This window comes from Anarrhichthys ocellatus, unplaced genomic scaffold, assembly GCF_004355925.1.
Source record: "Anarrhichthys ocellatus isolate YVR2014 unplaced genomic scaffold, GSC_Weel_1.0 scaffold52, whole genome shotgun sequence".
NCBI classification, from domain to species: domain Eukaryota; kingdom Metazoa; phylum Chordata; class Actinopteri; order Perciformes; family Anarhichadidae; genus Anarrhichthys; species Anarrhichthys ocellatus.
This window is the reverse complement of record NW_022280082.1, coordinates 2,739,003-2,760,907: the sequence shown is the minus strand read 5'-3', so window position 1 is coordinate 2,760,907 and position 21,905 is coordinate 2,739,003. Positions and strand designations below refer to the sequence as shown.

The 21,905-nt window shown below is 44.5% G+C and overlaps 1 protein-coding gene across 2 annotated transcripts in view; it reads left to right on the top strand.

The window, feature by feature from the left end:
- The window catches only part of nbas (NBAS subunit of NRZ tethering complex), a 127,942-nt gene that overhangs the window by 41,037 nt on the left and 65,000 nt on the right, over positions 1-21,905 (top strand). For both annotated transcript variants that reach the window (XM_031870363.1, XM_031870362.1), the window contains exons 26-39: positions 298-431; positions 2,404-2,466; positions 4,209-4,331; positions 4,429-4,531; positions 4,741-4,818; positions 4,957-5,111; positions 8,593-8,705; positions 10,636-10,749; positions 13,663-13,776; positions 15,503-15,660; positions 16,069-16,152; positions 17,851-18,027; positions 18,605-18,718; positions 19,867-19,990. In XM_031870363.1, coding sequence (XP_031726223.1) covers positions 298-431; positions 2,404-2,466; positions 4,209-4,331; positions 4,429-4,531; positions 4,741-4,818; positions 4,957-5,111; positions 8,593-8,705; positions 10,636-10,749; positions 13,663-13,776; positions 15,503-15,660; positions 16,069-16,152; positions 17,851-18,027; positions 18,605-18,718; positions 19,867-19,990 — 1,654 coding nt within the window. The remainder of the gene's footprint in view (positions 1-297; positions 432-2,403; positions 2,467-4,208; positions 4,332-4,428; positions 4,532-4,740; positions 4,819-4,956; positions 5,112-8,592; positions 8,706-10,635; positions 10,750-13,662; positions 13,777-15,502; positions 15,661-16,068; positions 16,153-17,850; positions 18,028-18,604; positions 18,719-19,866; positions 19,991-21,905) is intronic.

Genomic DNA, 21,905 nt, shown 5'->3' with positions numbered 1-21,905 from the left:
GCGTCTCTGGCTGTTTGTGCCATGTCAGGGCCGGTGCCGTATCCCTGCGCTGTAAATGTTATATTTATGACCCCATAAGGGCACAGCCAAGGACATGTCTCCTGGCTATTAGAAAACATGCAGCGCACGCACACACACACACACACACACACACACACACACACACACACACACAAACAGTCAAAGGGAAGAAAATACTCAAATTGATACAGTGCCCCAGTGTGTATGTTCAGAAAAGCTACAGGGTCCGTCATGCCTCGATACACACATGTTGACCTCTCCTCTCCTCTCCTCCAGTGCCAGCAAAAGATCATCGGGGACCCGGACCAGCTGATGGCGGTCGCCCTGGAGTGCATCTACAGCTGCGAGAGAGATGACCAGCTCAGCCTCTGTTATGACATCCTGGAGTGTTTGCCGCAGAGGGGCTACGGGTCAGACACACAGACACACACTCTCTCATGGAGCCATGCATGTTAACACATGTGCACACACACTCAAAACAGATTTGAAGATTGAAGCAGTCCCCAATTGCCTCACACACAACAATACATCGGTTCCACCCCTCCCAGCTCTTTCCTTTCCTTCCACCTTCCCGCCTTTCTCCTAGGACCCATCAATAAAGCTAACTACCACCTCTGTTTCTGCCTCCCTCCCTTTGCACCTTTTCTTTTCCACCTCCTTCTCTCTCCGTCTTTCATGCTTAACTCTGACTCCAAAGAGCGATCTGTTAGCCTAGCTGCAGTCTATACAGTATTTCCTACCTCCTACTATAGCTTTCTCTGCTCCCCCCCCCCCCCTCTACTCTTCTGTAGCACATTTATTTGACATGGCAAGAGGGCCCGTCCTTTCAGTCTCCCACGAGGCTGTGTGAGTGTGCAGTGCATTTGAAGGAAAGTGAGCGATACAGCAGTAAAAGACTGAAAGGTAGAAAGCACAAAAGAGTACAAAAGAGAACCTTGTTGAGGAAATGGTCCTGTAGAGTGTCTAAGTACTTTGAATGAATTAAAATGACTCGTTCCTGGATAGATTAGCCCTCCTGTGTGCACCTTAATTGGAAAATTGAATCACTACTTAGGAGTGCTTCGTTTTTGTCTTGACGGCATTACGACAACCATACTTTTCACCACTAGCGTCTTTTAGCCCTTTTCAACGGGCTCACTTTGTGCTGTGCTGCTGGTCCGTGCTGTGATTTCATGCTTTTCCACTGCACACTCGCAGCAGGGGATAACTGCAATGCAACAAGATATTATGGTTCGGCTTGGAAGCAGGGCCACTCTCAACCAAGCTGTGTTGTTGTAGTAAACAAGTTTAAGACCAAAGGAGCCTTGGCGTCTTGGTGCCAATTCATTCATAGACCCGGTCATGGCGGTATCACAGTTTCAGATGCATCCTGTGTAGTTGAGCCGGTCACTCCACCAAAAAGGCGCCAAGATCAAAGTATTCAGCGCTATTAGGACGTATTCTCTCAACAGTCATAAAAAAAAAAAAATGCAGATTAGCGAGTGAGCGTATTAACTGCTCAAAATATGGTTTTACTGTCCAATTATTTGAGTGTATATAATATCCGACATGTTTCTCTCTAAATCGGCACGTTTCATACGAAGAATTTCACTTTGCCAGACAGCCTTCCTTTCTGCAGTGTTTGGATTAGCAGTACTGCCCGGCTCTACTGTACATGCAATGCCTTCAACTTCACATTCCTCCCAGGATTTCTCTGATTTACTAATCTCCAAAATTGCCGCCCCAGCGTTGGAATATTACAGATTTGCTGGGAGAGAAACCATGACTTAGTAGTTTCAACCCAATTTTCTGATTTTATTTTTTAATTTTTTTTGTGAGAGCTTAATTAGGTCTGCTCAGAAGAATGTGATGTGCATTTACCCTGAGAGAGTGGGGAAATGCGGAAATGGGCAGGGGATTAGCTGGTGAGGGAGGGAGAGAAATAGAATGAGGGAGGAAGGGATATTAAAAAAGGGGAAGAGCGGGAGGTGGAGCAGCAGAAGAGAAATGCGTTGAGAGGTCAAGATTTTTGCCTGTGTGAAAATAGAGAGATGGTGTGCTCACAAAAAAAATGACGCACACACAGCCGCACACACAGAAGGTTGTTTCATCAGGGTCAGTACTCTAGTGGGGGACAGGCCAGCCTGACCCAGAATCCTGTGCCTCAAGGCAAAGCATCATGGGGTTTTATTTTTAGTGGGGAATCGGTACAACCTCACAGTAGTAGGCCACACACCCACACATACAGTACACTGTACTAGTTTAAATACCCACACAGGCATACACTTACAAACTGTGCACGCACTTTATTTTGTTCTACTTTTTACCTCCTTTTTTTTTGATGGCTTGAACACAAAATAACCCGTGCTTTTCTTTGTGCATGTGTGCTTTATCGTCCCACAGACCAGACACGGGCGTCACCGCGTCCCTCCACGATCAGGTGGACGGACTTGAGAAGCATCTCAGGTACGTCAACACACTCGCACCATCTTTCAGCTGTCGTCCTCTCTTCCTCATTCGTCTTCTCCCGTCCACCCAGTTCAGCCGGGCGTGCGGATCAGAGCTTTATTTCCAAACATTAGCTAGTTTCAGGAGCCGGAATATTGAGTATTTTCTTACCTTTTCCGGTTCTCGTAACAGTTTTAATTGAACATCTTTGGGTTCTGGACTCATGGTTGAACAAAACAAAAGTTTGCTCCGGCTCCGTACATCGCTGCTGTATCTGTGTCTGTTTGCGAGGCATTCAAAGTGTTGAGGAGGAGCCCGTCAGTTTGTTGATTAGTGCTGCATTGCTTGGGAAATGTTCCCTCTTCCCTCTCCTATTATGGGCTTGATGGAAAACGCCAACAAGGAGAGGAGACATGGATGTGCAGTCAACACAGACACACACACACACACACACACACACACACACACACACACACTCGATATCAAAGCACCTCTGTCTGTCTCATGGTATTCAAACAGCCTCAGGCATTTTCTCTGTTACAGGTTAAAATCACCTACACGTCGATGCCTCTCCCCTCTCTCTCTCTCTCTCTCTCTCTCCTCCACCCCTCCCCTCAGGATGAACTTCCAAACATAGAGAAGTTATGAGGAGGAAGGAAGGAGGATAAGGATGAAGGCAGGGGGAGGATGGGAGCCTGAAGGGAATGCGAATATAGATGATGATGAGGAGGAGGAAGCAGCAACAGGAAAGCCCGTGTTGGCCTTTGCAGACAAATATCCACACACATTTACACACAGGCACACACAACCATATAAAAACGCACCCGGGGGATTCTGGAAAGTGTGTTCATGTATATTTCTTGTGCTGAAGCATTGTGACTGACACACACACACACACACACACACACACACACACACACACACACACACACACTCTTACCCAGATGAATCAGGCAGTAAATGCGAAGTGTCTGCTCATTGAGCGCCTCCAGAATAAAAGCTGTTTTCAGCTGCTGCCACTATCACTTGCTGGCACATTAATATGTGCACAGGGAACATGCAGACACTCCCCCACCCATGTTCACACTCGAGCGAACACACACACACACACACACGCATTTTAATATCAAGGCTTGTTGTCTCTCTCTATCTTTTGCTCACGTACCCAGACAGTCACCTGTTTACTATGGTAATGAGTTGCAGCAGAGAGCGAACATCTGTAGCAGCCCGACCCTGTTGAGACTGGGGGGTGCCATGCTAATTCCCCCCCCCCCCCCACCCCATACACACACACATGCACACACTCTCTCCCTTGGTCATATGTTACTGCCAGCATTTAAATGCCCCTAGACGAACACCCACTTACAAAGAGGTGGTGTCTTGTTTGCTTGCAGTTCATCATGTTGCTCTTCAGTCTTCTAATCTGCACCGTGGCTTGCACATGACTATCTGCTGCCAAAATAATGAACAGCTTAGAGCGTACACATCTTCTGTCTTTCTCATCTGTACTATCCCTTCAATTTTTCATCTACATTTTTTGTACCCCAGTTTCTTCTGGCATTTCCTACCGTGATACCTGCCGCTGCCAATCATCCCGTCTTCTGTTTCCACTGAGAGAACGTGCCGATTAATGTGACTCGTAGCTGTTTTTGTCTGATTTTATTGCAGGCTTTCCCTAGTTTCTAAGATTATGTTAGTGGTTGCCCGCTCTTATGACATCAGCGACTATAGATGTGTGTCTCTGTGCTTATACGTCTTAGTGTGGTGGAGGTTCTGGAGAAACACGGCCTGCAGAAGCCCATTTTATATGTGAAGAACAGCCAGAACAGCGAAGAGGAAGCGCACCAGCTTATGGTCAAACTGTGCCGCCACACTGGTCGCAAGTATGAACTTAGAAAGACTCAACACAAGACACTTTAAAATCACAAATGTCTGTCAAGATCCCTTGACCGTACCTAACATTTACATGCATGTGTCCAGAATTCCTCCAGTGAGTGAGACGGTGTGGAGAGGTCTACTGCAGGACCTGCTTGACATGCAGCAGAACGTCTACACCTGTCTAAAACCGGAGACATGTCACCAGGTACAAACTAAATTGCGTTGTAAAAAGAGCGAAAGCTGTAATTTACGGTGACAAAGTGCACATTTCGCTCCTTGAATGACACTTTGGTCCATAATTGACACGTTGAGCATTGTGTTTCCACCAGAACCACTGAATTGAGACTTCTACAGTGCTCCGTTAAACGCCATCTCTTCCTGCATAATACTCCCTCTCCTCCCTGACTGCTGCAGGTCTTTGTTGAGTCCCTGCTGTGTTCCAGCCGTGTGGAGAACGTACGCCTGGCAGGGCAGCTCATGCACTGCTCCAAGGTATATTAAACATGACTACACGACTCCACTTCACATTCACACTGCACATTCCGGTCTTTATATAACTATATTAAACCACCCGCAATGAATTCTAATGCTGCTTTCATTGATCTCTAAATGTTCTGTTCATGTTTCCAGGTCAGCCAGGATGTTCCTGTCAGTTTGTCTTTCCGGGGTAAAGGTTATGCTCTGAAGGTGGCCTACGACAACAGCCTGGAATTAGTGTTAGCTGCTGCTAGAGAGTACTTCAACTCATCCACAACACTGACAGACCCCTGCATGGGCCTGGCCAGGTGAGGAGGAACATGACAAAGAAGTATTTCTCTACTTATGAGGACCGGTTTGATCTTACTTCTTAATTCTTACTTCTTTACGAGGATTTAGATTTAGAGCTTAACTTCACACACATTTAGTTTGTAATGTCTTAGAAAACAGAACATTTTAAACAATAAGAAGAGGAAGTTAATTTAATTACTAACCAACTTTGTGTTTGTATGCTATCTGAGATGTTGACCTCGCTTGTTGTTGATGTCGGAGAAACATCATTTTTTTTCTGTTCTTTTTTTGTGCTTGCATGGCTGACTGGGAAAAAACAATGGCGGCTGCTTTTATTTCATTTCTTATTGGACGTTGCGTAACGTTTATAAATACCGTATTTGTGTGGTAGTGCATTTATGTCAGTTGCTGGTTTCAGATCTCAGAGGGGGGGCTCGCTGGGTGTCTAACCTTACCGTCTGCTCCTAGTGGGGAAGTGGGACAGTAATTGGGTCGTCATTCATTTATAGAAACTCAGGCAGAGGCCCCCCTCCACACATTTGGACATCATCATCCATTGTAGCAGTCCCACTGTGTGTGTGTGCGCGTGAATCTGTGTGTGTTTTGCTGCTTGTGAATTTGAGACATGAGACAGAACGCAGCGTCTGAACTTGTGCATGACGCTCTAAAATGAATAGTCCCTACAGACTGGCTGTCTGTGTCCTTTAGACTAAAATAACTGCTCCACAGACACACATCTTATCCTGTGTACTAAATACCAAAGACACACGCACACATACACACATGCTTGGACAGATACACAAACCACACCTGCCAGTGTCCTGAAAGGATGCGGTCAGTTGCACCAGGCGAGAGTTTACACAAGGACAAAAAGAGATCCCTCTTAAAATAGCATGGGAAAGCCCTCCACTACAAAGGTGATCCTGTAGTATCACTCAGGACAGACAGAAGAGATGCTCACATGCACTCGGGCAAAGAAAGAAGTACAAACACAGTATCAACAAGTCCTTAAAAATCTGGAAAAATAAGGTTTCATACATCGTTTCAGGCTGCACCAATCAATATTTCTACAAGAACAAGGGATCAAAAGATTTGTGTTTTATGAAAGGTGTTGTGCGAAGTGACAAACCCACAGAGCATTATCACCCACACTGAGGTTCTCTATCGCTTTAGCATCTTTTAGCTCATTATTTTGGTTTGTGGGCTGTAAAAAAAACCTTTTAAACACTTTAGTTGTGCTTTTGTCAACCTCCGTTCCACCAGCATTAGGAAGCTGTCAATGACTTTCACTTGTGTCCTAGATATATGTGAAAGTCAAAATGTCTTGGGTGTAGCTTTTTAAAACTTGCAGGGTACTTTAGTGAGAAAGGCAATTATTATTATTCAAGAAAAAAAATGGAAAGATGTAAGAAATATGCCCAAAAGGGCCGATTCATTCCGCTGCTGCTCGATTTGCTGGTCCACACAGTTCGGTGGTCTCGGTTGTGGTGTTCCATTGATAACTGCTACACAAAGGTTAACTGGTGTTCTCCCGTGTGTCTAACATAACAGGAAGTAGTTATCTGCAAATTTCAGAAAACATGCCGCAAAGCACAACATCACTCTTGAAACCAAAATAGATTCACCATCGTCTCTTCTAAGGCGGTCTCCGCGCACAAACAAGCACACACAGGCCTGCAGACACTTCACAGCATGAGTACATAATCAACATGCCCTCTTTCTGTCTCTCATTCGCCCATCCACAGCCATGTTTTTTTCCTGCTCTCGTGTGCCAGGACAAACCTCTTGTTCCTGGCAAGAACACCAGCCATGCTCAAAGAGTGGGAAGCTGCTGAGTGTTTTGCCGAGTGTGTGTGTGTGTGTGTGTGTGTGTGTGTGTGTGTGTGTGTGCGCGCGCGCGTGTGTGTGTGTACTCTAATCTGTGAACAATATCGATTCAACCTGTTTTGAAGATGTGTGTTTGGGATTGCTTTGATTACGCTGATAGGGATACTGAGACGCCTCTTCTTCTGTGTTCGTTGTCTTTGTTCAAACACTGCGAGCGTTAAAGGGAAACTCTTCGTCGAATACACACTCCAAGGACACGCTTCCTCCTCTGTACTGAACTGACACTGACGTCAGAGCGCCTCTCTAAGCTCTTGTTTTATGTGGGATTTATTTTTTTGTAAATTAATCATTCCAGTTTTTTTTTTTTTTTTTTTGCTCTTCTCTCTCAAGCTTTGCAGTATTTTGCTTTTGCTGTATAATTGCTTGATGAAAAACCAAGAAAATGAGAACATGTACTCTCGCATCTCAAGGCGGCACCACACACACACACACACACACACACACAGTGTACCGGTACATATGCTAAGTGATGTGCTACATAATCCTATTAAAGGTAATGAGTGTGGATTGATTTAGAAGAGTAAAACTCTGTTTGTAGATCCGTCAAATGAGTCTAGACTTTGTAAATAAATCCATGTCTCACCATGTTTCTGATCACCATGTTGGAACTTCACAAACTTCAGATTTAATAAGCATTTTTTAATTTTTTTTTTGCTACAACTTTGAAAGTGTAAAAGTTTGTTTTTTCTTGTTTTGTTTTTTCTTTTTAATTTAGTTTCAGTTTTCAGTGTTTCAGGTTTTTTTTCAGAAATGTTTACTTTTAGTTTCTCTATATGCATTTTTAGTTTTACAGTTTGTTGGGGTTTGGTATAATGTCTCAGAAGTATGTAGCTACAGATACAAAATACATTCTTTAGTTGGATCTCCAGTAGCTACCACTATGGGAGTAGCTCCTGGGGTCCACACATAGGAGTTTATACTGTTAATGTGTTTTTAGGAGTCTTGCCTTACTGGGTGCTCCAGTGATCATCATGGGTAACTGCTCTTTACATCAAAGGTCTCTACTGCATCTGTTCTGGGTTCAAGATAACCTGCTAGCCTGCCTGGTAGTGTGACTATGTTGGTCTCTCACATAATTCATTTTTGAGTACCAACAACTTGGTTGTCGGCTATAACTGATGTTCCAAAGAAACTCATTAGATTGCTCTACTGTGAGCCATGAGAGACGGGGATGCATTCTCTCTGCCTCACACTGAACGGACCGGGCAGTGTCAAACTTGCAGCTTCATTCGGAGATATTTGGAGCTTAGACAGATCTTTTTTTTGGCTGCACCCGACCAGACTGCTGAGCAGTAATCGAGGTCAGATAACACTAGTAAACAAAGGGGATATAATGCGTTAATTAGGAGCTTTAGAGGAGCTGGGAGGCAGATTTGTTGCCTTCAGACTGAGCCACGCTTGTGCTTTCCCTCTGTTTTCAGCCTTTGCGCTAAGCTAACGTGCTGCTGCATGAGAACGGTATCAATCGTCGAACTTCTGCTTTGAACTTTCCCCACTGTCCTGCATCTGAGTCTGAATTTCAGACTTCCTCTTCTGGATCCTGCGAGGTCATCTGGTTGGTACAGATTCATATAGCTGATTGGTAGTCATGTGTCCCTGTTTCTTCGCCAGGTCGTGTCTCCAGCTGATCACAGACTGTCCTCCGACCATCCAGGAGGAACTGGACCTCATCAGCGCCCTCAGCCAACTGGAAGACTTCAGCGCCAGCATCCTGCCCCTGCAAGGTACCGCACAAGTGTTGTCCATGCAGTATCTATTCATTCAAGTGCTCTTTGTTTAAAGTCGAGCATGAAGAGGATGTAAGGGCGCCGTCCCCCACGTACCATCCAACCTGTCTCTCTCCCTGCTGTCAGTCCCTTCCTCCCTCTATATATCACATCTTCTTGCCACTGTATCTAAATATACGGTTATTTATGGATCAACTGTTGTGCAAACATCTGCCTGATGGCCTAATTAGGATTAAAGTGCTTGGTCTCGGCGTGTGCGCTCTCTCTCTCCTCCGCTCGCATACGTCATTTTTTATATTTGCGCTCCATCTGTAAACCTGAGCGATCAGTATTCACCTCCACGCTTTTCGTTTCTCTCTTTTCTGGCTCCACATAAGTTCCCCATCGCAGCAGTTTCCAGGCATGGCTCCCTGTTAAAGGAAACTGTGGAGCCAGAATGAGCCAGCTTGGCCCCTCATCGCCTCACCTCTGAACCGAGGTGTTGTTTGCCTCCGAGGCCTGCGCTGTCTTCCCCCTCATCAAGCTGAGCTGCCAGCATAAACCCACTGTGACAGAGAGAACCATAAGCCGCCATCTCTCTCGCCCTCTCCTCCTTTCTCTCTTTCTGCATCACACATTCCTTAGTTTTTGTTTCTTTCTCCCCACTCCCTGCTGTCTACTTGCATTATGTTTTTCACTGCCCACTCATCCTTACCTGAGAGACTAAGTGAGAACAGGAGGGGGTTTAGGAAAAAAGTACAGTACGAGAAGGAAAACTGCAACAAAGGACAGAAACATAGAAAGAAAAAGAGGTGCAGTAAAGCTCTCCAATTACTAAGTTTTTGTGTTGTATGGGTTTTGTGTCCGTGACCAGCTCCATGGCTCTGTATTGCCTGCAGTGCCCTCATGCAGTTTTATGGACCGACTCAATGACACACGCACACATACTCTCCACACACAAAACTACACATTATATTTATTTTTCTCTCAAGTAAAAGCCATATCCCTTGAAGTTTTCTCACTCACAGATTAACACGCACCAGTATAAAGTGAAAGCATAGGTAATCCATTTTCGGCTGTCTGTTGCAGCACCCCAACATCGCCTCAGGCGATGCTTCTTACGCAACGCCCTCCCCAGAATTCCCTCTGGGCCTCGCCCAAAGTGATGCCGAGCCATAAAGATCCTCAGCAGGGTGCAGGGAAAGCTCAGAGGCCTGTGGAGGCACCAAACAAGCGATTTCTCAGGTTTTCAGAAACAAAAAACAAGAAAATGGATTTTTGGTAGTTTTTGTATCTTGAATTCAAATTATGAAAAAGTTTAAAAGTTCCCTAAAAGTTCACTGCAATCCTATTGATTGAGTAAGAACTGATTATGCACCACGTTAACGGACAAATCAAATGCAAATCCTCCTGCAGTAGTTTATAAAATGTCCATATGTTTTGAGTCATATATACACACAGTGGAGTTTAAACAAAGTCAAAGTAAATTATTGTTTTTCTTGTACGGGATTCAACCGTGATATGTTTTTTGTTGTGTATATATTTTAGTTAATATCCTCCTGGGCTGCAACTAACTATTATTTTCATCCTCATTTAATCTAATGATTATTTTCTTGAGTAATTGGTCTATAAAATGTCAGCAAATAGCGAAAAATGACAAAGTCCAAGGTCTCGTCTGTGACGGAATTTTTCTTCCATCATGTGATTGTTCCAAGAAATGAACAAAAAACAAGAAGAAACACCAACACCCATCATCATCATCATTATCAGCCAGTTTATCATAATGGTGAGGATTTACTCGATACAGCATTTTATAATTTAGCGGACATCTATCATTTGCAACGACATTGTTTGTATCGTCAGCTGCAACTTTTCCCAGATTGAATACACTAATTAGCTAAATATGTCTTGCACCCCTCCCCCTCTGCCTTCCTTCTCTCCCTCCCAGTGCGCCTGCGATCAGACCGTCTGTCTCTCATAGAAGAATGCATCGCCCACTGCTCCACGGCTTACAAGCAGTCCACTACTCTGCTGAATCTGGCCTCGCTTCTCAGAGTGGCAGGTACCTACAGACGCACACACACACACACACACGTACCTTGAATCACATCATCTTTCATTGGGCGTATGAGGCTCTTTCTCTGGCGGCAGTGTCATGATGAAGCTCATGAGATTAGGTGAGAAAGGACCGCCCACACGAGGCACTGAGACGCACCCCAGCATGCGTGGGTACTTTCAGCGAGCGCACTGACAGCTCTCTCACTAGAGGGGAATTCAGCTTCATGAGTGGCGTTGCAGCTCGCAAGCAAAAATCCATACTTAAGCACACCCTCGCTAAAGGAGCAAGCACATTTCATTCCCCAGACATATCACTTTGTGCGCTCTCTGAAGCCACTTTTTCTGCACCTAAGTTTCATGTAGTCATGACAGTCGGGGGCAGGTTCAGCTCTAGGCCATTAAATCAAATCTGTACACCAGGATTTGTAAGGATATGTGTACAGGATAGATGGATGGATGTTGTTTCTGAATGGCAGCACATTCACAAATACAACCTAAAATTTATTTTCTGTTTACTGTTCTTCAAAGCTGATAATGTTTACAGACGCTATCATGAGTTTTGAGAAAGCTGCATCATCCGCGTAGAAAATAAATTTGAGTTCTTGTGTTTGTTGTACCTAAAACAACATGCAACAGCTGGTAAAGTGTAGCATTTAGGGGGATTTATTGGCAGACATTGAATATGACATTAATAAATAGGTTTTCTTTAGTGTATAATCACCTGAAAATAAGCATTGTTTTGCTTTTGTTACCTTAAAATGAGCCATTTATACCTACATACAGACATACTCAACTACTTAACACCCTGTTTCTACAGTAGCACAGAACAGACAAAAAAACACTGGCTCTATATTGGGCCATTTGCGTTTTTTGCGAAGTTCCCCTACGTGCTTGGCACACGGAAGACAATTTTATTTGGTTGCAATCTGGACATGGCTCTTTTATCAACATCCTACAGACTCACAAGCCTCGCTTGGGAAGCCACTGACGATCCTGGTCTAGTCTTGGTAAACAGACTAAAGTTCTTTAACTCTCTCTCTATCCCTCCATATTCACTTCCTTTAGAAGTTACTATAAGCACAAGCTCTGCACCAGAAAAAAAAATGTTTACATCAGTCTGCTTGTGCTATTTCCTAATGGGATTCTCCATTTAGTTTATTTCCTATGTTTTTGTGCAAGCTTTCATATCTCCCAGTGCAAGCACACACTGCAGCTGGCTGATGAGTGTCAACACATGAACACGTGAGTGATGTTGGCTGTGTTTTGGTTGAGTTTAAATTCCTAGTTAAAATTCATGAAGTCAAAAAAATAAATAAAATTAATATATATATATTTGGACCCCTCCAACCACCCACAGCCGCCTCCAAACGCCACCACATAAAATTGACGTACCGGGAAAGTTAAAGATGTCATCCTGTTGCCTCTCTTCCTAACAAAATGACATGAACATCGCTGTATCTCTGTCTTTCTCTCATTATATCTCCGTGTTTGTTTTATCTGTCTGTTCCTCAAGAATATAAGCCAGATTCCTCTGCGTCTGTCTGTCGCTCCATGTGTGTGTTGCTTTCCCCCCCTCTCTTCCGTCCTCCAGCTCTTAACTCGAAGCTCGTCCTGTCTTCTCTCTCTGAGGCCTGTCACCAGCTAAAGGAAACCTGCGTGCTGGCCTTGTGGCATTTCTGTGTCTGTGCTGCTCACATTCAGGCAGCAGGCAGCACCTCTCCCTCTGTGGTTCAGGGGGGGAGGGGGAGAGGGCAGAGGGAGATGAGAAGAGGAATAAACAAATTTTTAAATAAATAAATGCAGGGGGGAGGCTTTTGAAGGGCGCATCGCTCCGGGGCTCTGTGGTGAATATTTAATGCAGGTATCACCGGCACACCGGTTGAAAGCCCTTTGGGTTTGGTTCCCGCCTCGGTCTGCAGAAATGCTCCGTAAAATCATTCTGTCTTCTGGGACAGAACCGAGAGGAAAAATAAGTTGTTTTTGTCCGACTGGATCAATAATTATCTTATTGAATTAAATTGTGCTGACTCAGAAAGGATCCTGGTGATCCAGTGCAAAGCTTCTGGAGCTGGTTTAGTTGTCGCAGCTTATTGAATTGAGTATTTCCAATTTGTTATTTTTGTGAAATTTCTCACCTTTTCACCCCACCTGTTGATTGGCCCGTGAACGACTTCAATTGGATTGCCAAGATGCCTGTTTTAGATCGGCTTGAAATAAAAGCCAGACCATGTCTTGATAAAAGCTTTTGGTCTGAAAGAAAACACACGCACACACAAAAATGCACCTCCCTTGTATTGAGGTCTTGACAGCATTTGAAGACCGCTTTTCACCGGTCACTGAAAATATTTGACCAATGCTTTTTCCCCCCTCGCAGTAAACGCCACATTTTTATCTGCCACTCACTCCGCACACTAACCCACACACACACACACACACACACACACAGATCAATCCTGCGCCATCGTATTTCTTCATCTCCGACCACGTTCTTTGATCTGCAGCATGCAGGTTTGTTCAGAAGTCCTGCCTGTGCCTCTCCTCATCGCCCCGTCCTCTCCCTTTTGTTTACTGAACTCGGACCGAGATCAAAGACTGTCCTGAGCCGCCACGTGAATGTTAACACCACAACCAATACCGCCAACGCTAAAATATCAAACTGAGATTCATTCCTTTTTCAGCAAGATGGTACTTTCTAAAGTAGTTCATACTCTCAGTTTGAGACGAACAGACGAAGCAATAATCTCATTTATGGAAGACAGATTCATATGCGGTCTCAGACTCGGTCTGTGGCGCAGCTAATACAGTTAGAGGCCCTTATGTTGAAACCTTGAGCCTCTGTGTGTGTGGTCAGAAGGAGATTTAATAAAGAGGGATATAAATGATGTGTGCTTAAATAGATATCCGTCTGTGAATCTAGGTGATGACAAGGATGCGCGAAAAGGCCAAGTGCTGACCCTGCTGGCAGAGCAAGCTCTCCAGTGTCTGGACTTCAAGGCCTCCTACATCCACTGTCGGGACCTCATGACCACAGGTACGTAGTTGGCATTGGAAAACGAGGGACACGTAGGTAACAGAAGTATCACTGAAAGTGCACTGAAGCCCGTAGGAAAGTTAAATGTCAACCTCCCTCATGCCTGTCTGCCTTTCCCCTCATTTTCTAATGCAAATCATAGTCAAAAATGGAGAAGATCCAGGTTTTTAGAAATGGAGAAAGCAAGTAACGTTTACTTGCAACCAGCAAAACGACGACTGTACTCAACCAGTATAAGACACCAAATTAAATGTCACTGGGTGCGTTCAACTTTAAGTAAGGTGAAAATCATGGCTGATGTAGACTGTGGTCCGTGTTGTGTGTTTGGGCTCTTCGCGTCGGTGCCTCTAATGGTTTGTCTTCTGGTCTCAAACGCTTAACAATCACTCACTTTGGGCTTCTTCCATCCTTCCTCGGATGGCCCCAAATCGAGGCTGAGTGACTTTGTGTCCGTTCATGCACAAGAACGAACAGCAACTATGACAGAGACATGACAATAGCATCCCTGTCGAGACCGCCCGCTCCTCAGAGTTCCCCCGAAGGGATTCAAAGTGGTCGCTGCGATAATGGTATTTTGTCTGACCCCGTTTCGCGTTACGCCACGTCAGAATCAAAGCGGATAGAATTTGGTCGAGTCTTCCCTCAGTGCCAAGTAACGGTAGATGGAGTGCGGATGAGAAAAAGACATCTGGTAGAAAGAGAAGGTGTGATCAGATAAGCACCGGTGTTCTCTGCGAACGCAGTGGGAGTAATTGAATCTGTTTGTAGGAATGAAGTCAGGCCGGCGTGTTGCTTCTTGACTGTGATGAAGCTGGAACAAATGTAGCGCAGTTATTACAATGCGTGTTTCCAGACTTAAATGTGCAGTCGGAAGGTTGCACTTTATTGTGTCATCATTATCTCAGCATTATATCCTTTCCATTGTATTTTTTTTTTACAACAAATTCATACCGTTTGTGTGTGCGTGCCCCCTCTACCTCTTTATGCCTTGCTCTTCTATCTGATAGGATTCAGGGTAGTTTAGCAGAGATAGGACACTGATTGAAAATGAACACCACTTCTGCTCAGCTATTTAGTGATGCAATGTGTGTGTTTGCATGGAGCGATGCAGGAACGAGTGCTAGTAACCAGAAATGAGTTGGCACTTTTTTGCTCTTCCGGTTCCCTCGTTTCGAAGTTGATGGGTTTTCTAGATGGGTTTTTGGTTAAATGTCTGAAATAAGGTGAACAGAAGCTAGTTTCAAACGTTTTGTTCGATGATACAACACATCTCCGTACAGTAAATATCCCACTGGTGAATTTTGAAAGTGGCTAAATGAGACTACAAAAAGTTGTCACGCCGACTAGTCCGCCCTCACGGCCTCGTTGTGTTTACTCGCGGCTCATGCAGCCGTGGGTTAGGTTGTTTCCAGCCTAACCTGAGCTTTTTACTTCACTTCAATCTTTACAGAAATGATCATTCATAAAGATTATCTTGCAGAATCCCGTTGGATTTCTGTCAAGCAAACCAGTGCGACCCTAACTTCCAGGTTTGGCCGACAAAACTATGTTCTCCCTGCAGCACTCTCAATGTGAATTTGATCTCCTGCATCATCATAGTTTTTTAGATTATTTTTATTGCAGGTGCCGTTATATCCTGCACTCATTCACTTTAATTAAAACCTTTCTTACCCTGACTTCACCTCCCCTCCCCCTCCTTGTTTGGCTCCATCTGTTCGTCCTCCAGGTTACGGTCCAGCGTGGGATGTGTGCAGTCTGCTGGGTCAGTGTGAGGGCTATGGAGACCTGGAGGCCCGACAGGAGCTTTTAGCCTTCTCTCTCACCCACTGCCCCCCCGACAGCATCCACGGCCTGCTGGCTGCCTCCAGTGACCTGCAAACTCAGGTCACTCTTTACCTTTAGTTATAGTTTCACCAATGTGGCTTTTTATAAAAAACAATGTGCAGTCTTTATTTGTTCTTTACAACTACAGCTGATATTTTGTACCAATAGTCCGTATCTAAAAATAGGAATGACATGTAATTTGACGGACCCAGTCAACAGTGCGACCGTAATTATTAACGGTACTAAAATTGTAATATCAACCTCTTGTATGACAAACTCATGTCCTATCTGAGCAGAAGTTACATTTCAAATAAGTTCAATTCTGGTCATTTTTTCTTTTAAGAAACGCTGTAAAAACTTCCTCTTTTCACCATTTAGCCTTTCAATCAAACCAATTACACCCACATTTCAATTAATCCCTGTGTCCAATGAGATTGCTCCGTCTTCATCCCCATTTCTGTCCTCTAGGTTTTGTACCAGGCAGTTAACTATCAAATGGAGCCTGTTGTTACCGAGAGTGGACGAGAGGCCGACGACACAGGCTCTGTCAAGGTTTGTGTGTTATTCTCGCATATGTTTTCTTTTCTGTATGTCTTTGTCTCCGAGATGTAGAGGCCTCTTCCGCTGTTCCTGTGTGTGTGTGTGTGTGCGCTTTTGTTCGGTTAGTGTGTTTTGCGATTGCTTCATATTTGATGAGGTGTAAATCTAGTGTTAAGGTTGCTCAGCTCACTTGGTTTATTTATGCCTCCCCTTCTCTTCCCCTTCAGCACCGCCAGCTTTATGATGCCTTGAGTGGGTGTTAATGTTTCATGACTTGCATTGCATCCCTTTTGTGTGGGGACGGGTGCTCATTTTATTGTTGTATTGATGTCCCTACCTGTCACTTGTGTATATTTAAGCCTTGGGGGGGGGGGGGTGCGTGTGTGTGCACGTGCGTGTGTGCGCGCGCACTCTAGAGGTGCTTTTTTTTTACGTGTTTTTTTTTTATTCAAACAAACATCTTCAGTGTGTTTGGGTTCTTTTCATTGCCCGACACTCAATCCCCTACGAAATAAAGTATTGATGAAAGGCACTAAACGATTTGGCCTCGGCCCACTGGCTCTCGAAATTTGGTTTTAAAATCCCTTTTCAATTGTGCGGAAACCAACATAGCGTGAAAACCGGTGGCTCGCTTTCAAAAATACCCCAAGAATTCAATTCACAGTACAATGTACCATTCATTTGTTGATTTTCGTTCGTTTATTGACACCATTCTCATGTCTGTCTGTCAAATATGGAGCTAAATATTTCACGGACATATGTAGCTTCATATTTGACAGACATGTCTATATGAGAACGGTGTCAATTTTCTCATCTAATTATGTTTTCATCATCACCTACTAGCGCCTCTAAAGCTCAACAATTAAACATTGTATTTTGTTTGTTTAGTCTGTACAAAAACAACAAATCGCTGTTATATGGGGGTGCCAGACTATTTCAGGGTGCCAGGAAGTTGAAGTAGTGCGGCGCATTTGCACCATATATCAGTGAATTAACCTTTTTGACACTTTATATTGTAGTTGGTCGTCCTTTAACCACAAGGTTGGCGGTATGATGTATATATATATTTTGCCCTGCTTCCACTCTTTATGCTAAGCTAAGCTAAATGGCTGCTGGCTTCAGACAGATATACGAGTGGTATCTATTTCATCTAACTCAAGGCTGGAGAGCAAATAAGTAAGTAAGTCAACTTTATTTATACGGCACTTTTCAAAAACAGCAGTTCCGAAGTGCTTCACAGATAATAAAAGAATGCATAATAGTACACAGCATGAAAACACATACACAGTCTATAAATTGCAAACAGACACTCGACAATAAAAGCAAAATGAAACCGAATAAAAAGACAAATAAACCAAAAGGAATTGCAAGCAACAAACTTAAATACGTGACTTTCTAGAATAATCATATTTCCCATAATGTTGGACTTTTGCTTTAAGAAACAAGCAATCTCGCAAAAAGATCTCTGTGTAATGAATCTGCCGCACACTGCCGTAGCACTACACAACATAAAGCATTACTGTGAGACTTTTAGCACATTTACTCACAAGAACTCGCTGTATGTCTCTCAAGCAGGGCTGGGAGGGCTCAACGGTGCATATTGTAATTCCTCAAGTAGCGAAGACTCTACTACAGAGTGACACACTGGAATAACTTGGCTCTCGTGTTTTCTGTCCATCCCGTTACCGCTGTTCCCTCGCTCGGCCCCAGGCCTGCGCTGCCTCTGTGGGCTCCCCCGTGGGGACAGCGGGGGACCTGCTGCACAGGACCACAGCTAAGACCATGAAAGTGCTGACCACTACCAGACTGACCACCAAGGCTGTGCTGACCGCAGTCAGCGACCACCGCTGGTGGAAGGACTCGCTCAGCTACCTCCGGCCGCTGCATGTGAGCACACTTTTTTTGTTTTGTGGATCTAAGTGTGCGTGGTTTTGTGTGTCGTATTGACTTATGTGTGTTTATGTATGCGTAGACAGTAGTGTGCTGTGGAATGCATATTCAAGCAGCCAAGAATACCAGGACAATGACTGCAGATGTATTCGCTTTATGCCTGTTTGTAACTCCATTAGTTCCTGAGCTGCACAGCGCGTGTGTGTTCGTGAAAATGCACATTTGCCCCTGCCTTCATATCGCAAATACTCTCGCTCGCAGACTTCATAGGCCTCATCCTAAAAACAACCAATCAAGAGCTCATCCCCTGCATAATTAATCGGCCCGCATGTTGAATATTTCAATATGTGGCGGTTGCCGGCGGCTGGACCGGCTCGGCGGTCGCCAGGGCGGAGATTGATGGCGTCTTTCGTCTCGGCAGCGATTTTGGGGGAGGGCAGCCCGTGGTCTCACGTTTCTAAGTAAAGAGAAGAAGAAGAGGAAAAAAACTGAGCATGTGAGCTGTGGGACAGAGAGAGATGACAGTGCTGTGGGCATGTTGTGAAAGTTTAATGATGTTTTGATGGCTCCTCAGGGTCACGACGCAGGAGCCACTAGTCAGGAAGGGGCGTGTGAGAACTCCAACCTGCAGCGGCAAGGCTGTAGCCCCTTTTATCAGGAACTCATTGATGATCCCTGTGTGGACCTGGTGAGTGGCTGAAGACCAGTGCTCATGGCTCATTATTTTTTTTCTTCTTCCTTCCGCTTCCCTGTTGTCCTTGTTTCTCGTTTTTATTTGTTTTTCACCTGAGGCCACCTACTTGTATTACAGCAAAAATGCTTGACATTTAATCAGATTTCTTTTCTCCTATGGCTTATAAAGCCCTTCAAAAACAACGTTGAAACAAAATGAATAGTGATTTCAGACGAAGTAGTGTTAATGCCAAAAGCAATTTGGGAAGTACTAACAGTACTTAACAGGGAAAGAATAATAGACCAAAGAATAAATAGTAAGATAACAGCAGAATGTGTAGATGTGGGAAGAATAATTCTCACCATAACAGAAGAAGTACTGTGTGTATTAGACGGAGGGCGAGAGATGAATACCATAATACTCTAAAAGAGAAGGATGTCGATGGACGGAGCTTTGCAAGTAGAAAAGGAGAAAAGTAAGAAAAGGAGTAGTTTGACCTTTAAGCCAAGAAAATGGTCGCCCTGGGCTATGACTGGGCTTTTTATTCAGAGACACAAATCATGTGGATAGCTTAAAGAGTGGATGCGAGGGGAAACAGAACGCCGATACATCTCTCCTCATGGCATTTTAATAGGCCTCTCCAAATCCCTTCCTACGCTCCATCTCCAGCGCTCATCCATCTTCCATCATCCGTCTACCAATAATGGCTCCCCACGTCCGTCTGTCAAGTGAATCGGCTGATCAATGGGATTGGTTTTTACCTGAACAGTTACAATGGAGGAAGTGGTCAGAGGGAGGAGAGGCTGATTGAGAGAGAACGAGAGACGAGCGCAACAAGTCAGAAAGATGGATTTAGTGAGAGCGGCGGAGATAGACGGGAGACGTCGTGTGTTTGAGGGACAGCTCTGAGGCTAGCGAGAGCACAAATTTCATTCTTATCCTTTTTAAAGACACTTGAGAAATAACTTGTACAAGAGTCCTATGAATGAATTATCCAAGTTATTTAGTATTGAAGTTCATTTGTTTACTCCATCTCTCATCCGTCACCTCAATCACATCTCTGTGCTCTGATCTGTTCTCCCGAGTGTTGGGATTCCCTAAGTACAGCGATGAGTACACGGTGTTTATTCATCACTCTCTCTCTTCTTCGCTCTTTCTCTTAGAGTCAAGATGTGTATTCGTCCTACAAGGACGTGCCTCAGGAAAACTTTGCTGAGGTTCTGCTGAGGACCGGCAAACTGGCGGAGGCCAACACTGAAGGGAAAACCCTGTTTCCTGCTACGGAGGGTGAGCATACAGAAACGCATATGACTCAGTTACACATACACACACACACACACACACACAGATACTTGCATTTTTATCCCAGATAGCCACGGACTACTTTTAGGATCAGGCATAATATCTGCCAGGTCGGTCGTCATTTTATACTCCGTTTGATTTGTTCCGCGGTTCCGATTTCCCGCATTGCTGCTCTTAGAAAATCTGTTAAAGACTAAATTGTTTTAAAATAATATTGGAGCAGTTTTTTCCACATTATAACCACTGAGACTGTGCTTTGATAGAAATATAGCTGCACTTTGCTGCAGAGCAGACAGACCATATTGTCTGCATCTTCCAGCCATCTGCGGCTCCATATTTATTTTTTGTGTTCTTTCTCTTCATAGTCGAATTGAGCTGTGTTTGTTTCACATACTAACGTACTGCATGCTATAAACTCCGATCTGTATGTACTACACACTGCTTACTAATCACGATTAAGTACGTCATGCATTACAAGCAACCTGTACACACTGAAGTACATCCAAGCTTCCATTGTGTAATAATTGCTCTTGCGCTTTTCCTCTTTGTCTTTGGCCTTAACGTCATCTCCCATCGTCCGTAACTATTCCGACGGTTAATTATCTAAGACGTCTGCCTCGCGGTCAGCCATTGGACAGTCTGAAGAGACTCAATGCATTTTGGGGCAGTTGAGTAAACTCACGTCTCACACGCAGGGAGAACGCACTACGTTCTTAATTTTACGTCATTTTAAGTATGTTAGTATGCAATTTCAAACACAGTCTGGCGCAATGCAGGGCTGCTTTCCTCTCTCCGACACGGCCATCTTGTTTTAAATTAACTTATTGCATTTTTTTTTTTTTACTGTAGTAAAAGAAGAAGAAAACGTGTAGAAAGTGCTTTGTAAGTGTTAGGATAGATCGAGTGAGTGTTGTGTAACTTGAGCTGATTCTTAGTGAAGCTGTGGTTCACTCCTCCCCCCCTTCACCCTTCCCGCTCTTCTCCTCATCCGTCTACCCGTGGAGCCCATATGTGGCGGACAAGGGGACAACATGGCAAGAATAGCTTCACATTGATTAATTAATGTATGAACTTGCATCCCGCAGCAAAAGTAAATAATGACGCGTCACCGCTGCGATAACGGAGAGATGGTATCAAGTCAAGACATCAAGGCCACGCTGCGTGATGGATCACAGCTGCTCGCCAAAATCAATGCCACGACGAAAATAAAGACCAAATGTATGTGTGCGCGCGTGCGTGCGTGTTTGAATACGAATGTGTGGACACTAAAGAATGCGATAAACATACTTTGACCATGGAGTGCTAATGCGTTGATACACACACACACACACACACACACACACACACACACACACACACACACACACTCACACACATTCTGTGTGCTGTATCTCTCTTCTTAAAAAGTCACCTTCCCCGCGGAGCTGCCACTGAGCAGCGACGTGTCGAGAAAGAGAAAAGGCGGTGTGGACGGCATCGCATCCGATAACAACCTTCGATTAATGACTCGCGTATCGGCCCGCCGCACCGGCTGTCCTTAACAACAGACCAGGAGAGATGGCCTTTAAGAATATAAATATATGGATTTTTCACCTGGCCCCAGATAAGGTGGAGGTAATTAATGATGAGACCAGTGGAAAGTGACTCAATGGGATTGAGCTGAGTAAGGTGCAGGACGCGGGAAGCAGCGGGAGTCGCATACACACACACACACACACAGCAAGGAGTGCTGCCATTGGCCGCATATTGACCGGGCCATAATCAGTTGTTTTCCACACTGCATGCACAGGTAACATACTAATAAGTCACTGTCTCACCATACCACTAACAATGTATCTGATTTTGCTGACACAGTGTGTGTGTGTGTGTGTGTGTGTGTGTGTGTGTGTGTGTGTGTGTG